This window comes from Xiphophorus couchianus, chromosome 9, assembly GCF_001444195.1.
Source record: "Xiphophorus couchianus chromosome 9, X_couchianus-1.0, whole genome shotgun sequence".
Taxonomy (NCBI): Eukaryota; Metazoa; Chordata; class Actinopteri; order Cyprinodontiformes; family Poeciliidae; genus Xiphophorus; species Xiphophorus couchianus.
Window position 1 is genome coordinate 2,558,872 of NC_040236.1, and position 5,795 is coordinate 2,564,666.

Sequence of the window (5,795 nt, forward strand, 5' to 3'; positions counted from 1 at the left end):
CTGCCATTTAGAGCTGTTTACTGTTTACTGTATACTGTTTTCGAGTATATAACTTATTTAACCCAAACACTGTTACTCATAGGATTAGTGTAGCCCTTTAAAAGGAAGCTTACTAAAAATTTCAAAATAAAAGCCTGAATATTCCTGTCAGCTCTTTCGGAAAAACTAACTACTTCAAACTATTAAAATTCTGTCTCTCCCTCTCTGTCTCACACATATGACAGTTGAGCTGCTCTTTAGAACTACAGTGATTGAAGGTTAGAACTACAACATGGCGGACACTCAGTGCCTACAAAAGAGGTCTGAGCTAAATGTCAGAACTACAACATGGTGGAACTGTCAATTACTACAGAGGACTGAGCTGGCCTTTAGAACTACTTGTGATTTGGGCTTTTTATAACTGATTTTACCCAACCATTGTTACACATGGGTTTAGTGTGGCCATTTAAAATAAAGCTTACTGAAAATTTCAAAATAAAAGCCTTGACAATTTCTACATCAGGTAATTGCTCTTTTGGGCATTCTATAACTGATTTTAACCAACCATTGTTACACATGGGATTAGTGTACCGCCATAGGCAGTGCAATAATATTAGCCTGTATTATCTGTCTCTCTTAGGTTAGTGCGCTGCCTTGCGTAGCAAGGCAGTATATTAACATTAGCACAAACATTAGCATTTCACTGCCCCCCATGAGTGCACCTGACCTGTCAAGAAAACATTCTAATGATACCCCACATGCTACTGACAGCATTTAGGCTTACATTAGCATTTGGCTAATTTTAGCTTATACACTAATTTCAACATACTGAATTGTGCAAGTCCTGGTTCGTCAACATGCTTGTTACTCTTCACATGCTATTGATTACATTCCACCTTTTTTTAGCATTGATGCTAATTTTTAGCATCAGAACACTGGGTCCAAACCGACGGGCACACCTTGGCAGGCCCCAGTTAAATTTCTTCAGGAATTTTCTAGTTTGAAAATTGTTGTGCTGGACTGAGAGACGGTGAGGACAGTGGTGCAGAATCAGAGCCTGCGAAGGCAGCCATTTCTATCGTAAAAAACCCCCAAAACGGAATAACACTTTGTCAGAGAACATTTCTGAGCACAAGGCTTGTTTTATGGCTTTATATTGTCAACAGCCATTCTGAGATCAGAAAAAGCCTGCAGCAGATTTCCATTTGTGCTTCTGACTCTGGGTGATTCTATATTGCTGATGGCCAAGAGTGACAGCGATGATAAATCAGCAGTGAATATGTGCAATTAACAGCTCTTGAGCAGAATATGTAATTATTTCAAAGTATTGTTGAATTGCATCGGTTCCCTGGCTCAGGCCTTCCTTTTCCATTAAAGTTTCTTTTATTACGCTTATTTGCAGAAAAAAACATTTCATTCTGATTGTTTGGCATGAATTTTTATTTCTGTTATTCAACCCATCATTGTTCATTGTTCATCTTTTTTTTAAAAAAAAAAAAACACCACTGTGACTGTGACCACATGGCTCACAGGCCTTCAATGAAAAGTACATCTTCCTTTCTGCCCGACAGGGTTTGAGTGGAACAATATTGCCCTCTTGTGGATTTCTGTAAATTAGTAATACAGGAAAAAAAAACATCTGCTCAGAGCACATTGTTATTTATACCTCCACGAATCCCTTTCCTTTAACCTTGTTTCACTTCAACTGTTAACACTTTTGAAACAGTTATGGGCTTTTAACACTGTTTAGATGAAGTAGGAGGGGGAATTAACAAAGATGAAAGAGAGTGAAGGGAATTCTGCAGCCTTGTAGTTTGTGTCACAACCAGCAGTTAATGTTTAGACATGTAACAGTTTTAGTGTTCTGATGTTTGGATGAGAACCTGATGCTCTTCCAGGCGGCTCCAATGTAAACTTTAACTATAAACGCCATACTGCTGTCTTGGCTCAAAAACGCGCTCAACCCCAACTGTTAAAGCAACTATAACTCAGCCAAGACACTGAAAATGGGAGGTTTCCAAACAAATCATGTAGACTTGAGTTCTCATACACTGCTTTCACATTCTGTCTTAATTTTGTTTATTACATAGTGATATGATATGTAATGACTTTGACATTGACATTAATTTATCTATGTCCTTAAAATAAAAACCCTCAACATTGAAGGAAATTGCAGGCTTTATGACAATGACAATAGAAAAAAAATCTTAACAAAACATCTAAATAAAACACAGGTTTCAACCTCAATATTTAAGTGAGGTTCTATAAAACATTACAGTAATAGATCCTTTGTAGTAAAAAGATTGATTTTCTTGAAAATGTGGATTCATTTATCCTGATCTACATTTTTTTAACTGACAAGCAGTTTAAAACTAAAGATGTTAATAAAATGGTATACTTTACCATGTTAGTGAACATTAACAGACTGAGATGTCTAAATAGCTCACGCCAGCTACAGATGGTGTCGCTAGCGGTTAGCTTCCACCATCCTCACTTCTCTTCATTTTCAAGACGTTAGGAGTCATATGAAATTTTTTGACCACAGCCAAGGAAACTATAATTCACAATAATTTCATAGAAACTCATTTCTAAATACTAAAACCAAGAGAACAGAACAATTATACTTTTACAATGTATCAATCATTAATATCCCTGATTTTAATCACGAACAAAAGAATAAAAAAAAATTGATAAGCACACAAAATAATTTAAAAAAGAGCATCATGTCTTTACACCCTAATGCCAACAGAACAACTGTACTTCAAAGTAAACCAGGGCCTGAATTCCAAACCCATATTATTCTTTTAGACAGTTGGTTCAGCCTTGAACCACAGAGAAATATCAACAATTGTTTTCACTTTCACCACTTACAAGCTTACTTACGGTACGATTACTTTTACATGTAAATTACAAGCATTCCATCAGAAAAAACACTGACTGATAGAAAAAAAGTGCAAAATAATTCCCATTATAAAGTTGAAACATGGGTCATGTCACTGAGAATAAATGTGTCAGGTTAAACCTTGTAAGGTACAAACTGAGTCAGAATGAATACAAACAGCTTCAAGTGTCAACAGCAGGATGAAAAAGAAAAACTCCTTACTTCATATGGATTTTGATGTATTCAAGCAGTGGAAACTGGCAGGGACATAACCGCACTAAACAGCAGAAACAATAAAGGCCATTCAAACAATTGGTAAACTTTCAGTTCACAGCGAGATTTCTTCGAGAAAGATTTACCAGACGATATATAGGACATCTAATATTAAGCATGAGAGGATTTTATTTATTGATTTTTTTTTTTTTACTTTCTAAATCATAATTAGAAATCTTACTGACATCCTGGCACATTTTAAAACTGGAATCTCAGTTACATCTGAGCTCTTCCAATTCAATATTTCAGTTTTAACCCAGAATGCATTCAAAGCAAACTTCCACCCAGACTGAAGGGGGTGAACTTCTGAGCCTGCTGAGCTCCGATCTCTGCCACGTACAAAGCTCCGGCCTTTAGATCCAGATCAACCAGGTGGGGCTTCACATCTTCCGCCAGCTGGATGACACTTGCCACTTTGCACTGACCAATTAACCCAACAGGTGGTGCATCCAGCAGTGTAATCTGATTGGTGTTTAGCTGTACAACAACAAAATATTTTTTGTCTGGAGTCAGGCGAACAGAGTAGGGTGCATCCTCTGTGAAGCAGCTGCCCCATGTGCCCAGCCAGTCCCCTGTAATGGAGTTAAACACCTGGATCCTTTTGTTGCCCCTGTCAGCCACCCACACTCTCTGGGCACTATCCACCGTCACGCTGTGAGGAATGTAGAACTGAGCCAGGCCTTGTCCTTTCTCTGCATGCATCCACAACACTTTCTGGTCCTTAGAGAGCTTGATGAGGCGGTTGTTCATGCCTCCATCACCGTCCACAATATACATTTCCCCAGATTCATGGACAAAAATCTCAGCTGGCTGGTCAAACTGCAGAGGGTCCAACCCAGAACCTGCTTTACCTGGAGTCCCAAGCACCTGACACATGCAAGAAAAGATTATAAAACAATGTTGAGTGACAGAGAATGTTTCTGTGTTAAAATCCTGTTTCTGGCATTAAAGAACAATCTAAAAGGAGCATTTACCTGCAAAAGCTTTCCTGATTGGGAGTACTGTTTGATGGAATGGCCATACGGACCGTCCCCCACATCAGTGATCCAAATGGTGGGATCTTTGGAGGATGCGTCTGCTAAAAACATCCCATGAGGCATCTCCAGAGTGGTTGTGTTCCACGACATGAGAAACTCTCCTTCTGTGGTGAAGACCAGCACCTTGGGGACATTAGCTCCTGGAGAAAAGCAAAAGTCAACATTGACTCAGATAACTAGAAACATGTCTAAAAATGAAAAAAAGATGGCGCAGCTAGGAACCAATAAAGATCATTTCAAAAAGAGGCTATTGCTGTTTTTGGTGCATCACACAGAATCATCAAAGTTACTTCAGTCAAAGAGGACAACAAATTCTAATTTTTTCAACATCTTAGTCTGTGAATGGTCCTTGTTCCCAGTTTGAAAGAACCTGGATGTTTTGCTGATCCGCCTTCTCAGGCTTGTGAGGTATCTGTTTTCTGGCTCTTGTTAAAGCACATTCCTGAAAACTAACAAATCTGCACTGCAGGTTGTTTGCTGAGTTTAAATGCCTGTGGAAGGCTTCAGATAGAATTGGTGAGACCATCTCAATATGATAAATAAACAGTGAAGTTTTCAACCCCTGGGCACCTTTTGCAAATATGTTTTCTTTTCACTCTTGCTGTCATCACTGGTAAATAAACAAATAGCTGGAACAGAGCAATGTTCTGCAAAAGACAGCTGCATTTTCCCCGTTTAGCTAAGTTTGGCTTACTCAGCTGATTAATCTGATCTCAGGTTTCCATCAATGTTTACATTGATATCAACTAAATAAAAACATTAATATTTGTCACCAGCTAAATAACATTATTGGGGGGGAAAATATGGCAATATATTTCCAGATTAGTAGATTAGACCCACGATAATCACCTTTGTGACATTTGCTGCTGATAAATGTTTTGTTTGCGCACCCAAACATACACAGTGTTTCATTAACCAAGGTGTGTACCTCTCTGTGCTACGTACACCACCGCCGCATACTGGTTGACAGCCACACAGAACACCTCTCCAGTGAAGATCTCCGGGTTATTGGGCCAGCCCAGGTCCAGCTTGTACAGCGGTCTCCCCATCAGCTGGTAGTCATGTCTCAGGCTGGAGCTGCTCCGGCGCAGCCCGCCGCCGCTGCTACCGTTGTACAGCAGCGTCACGAACAGGATTAATGACACCATACCTGAAGCTATCAGGCACCAATGGCTTCTCTTCTTTATCAACATTTGCTGCCTCGCTGTGTCTGGAACTAGAATCTGTTTCAAATCGACGAGGACACAGAGCGGAAACACAAATAAAAACTCTTCTAACGATTAATAAAATGCACGATAAAGTCCCGTGTGGATGTCAATCAGTAGGTCAATAACAGTAGTCACTTCCTGGACTCATTTGGTGCGTTCTCTTCATGCTCGTAAATTGGATTACCGAATTACCAGTTGGAAAAGGAATTAGAATGCGCCATGAAGTTGAAACCAACCTTTAAAGTCGATACAAGAATTTACGAATTCAGTATGGCCGCTCCCATATAATGTCGAGAAAGTTGTTGGTTGGTTTATAGGACGTTATTGGCATTGTATTGTTTTCAGGATTAGCAATTTCGCAGCGCTCAACTAAGACTTCCGAGAAAACTTGAATGCATCACCAGGCGAACACATATG

At 39.4% G+C, this 5,795-nt stretch overlaps 1 protein-coding gene across 1 annotated transcript; it reads right to left on the reverse strand.

Moving 5' to 3' along the window:
* Positions 1–1,474: 1,474 nt before the first annotated feature.
* On the reverse strand, positions 1,475–5,538 carry LOC114150445 (NHL repeat-containing protein 3). The gene is made up of 3 exons (XM_028026844.1): positions 5,099–5,538; positions 4,108–4,310; positions 1,475–4,000 (listed from the first exon to the last, which is right to left on the reverse strand). Exons 1-3 carry the CDS (start codon positions 5,361–5,363, stop codon positions 3,401–3,403), a joined length of 1,068 nt encoding a protein of 355 aa, XP_027882645.1. The 5' UTR covers positions 5,364–5,538; the 3' UTR covers positions 1,475–3,400.
* Positions 5,539–5,795: the final 257 nt, after the last annotated feature.

Excerpts from the sequence above, each read along its gene's own strand:
- LOC114150445 (XM_028026844.1), bottom strand. The coding sequence starts at position 5,363 with ATGTTGATAAAGAAGAGAAGCCATTGGTGCCTGATAGCTTCAGGTATG. Across the intron at positions 4,311-5,098 it reads GGTGTACGTAGCACAGAGAG|GAGCTAATGTCCCCAAGGTG; the intron begins GTACACACCTTG and ends GCTTTTCTCCAG. Across the intron at positions 4,001-4,107 it reads AATCAGGAAAGCTTTTGCAG|GTGCTTGGGACTCCAGGTAA; the intron begins GTAAATGCTCCT and ends TGCATGTGTCAG.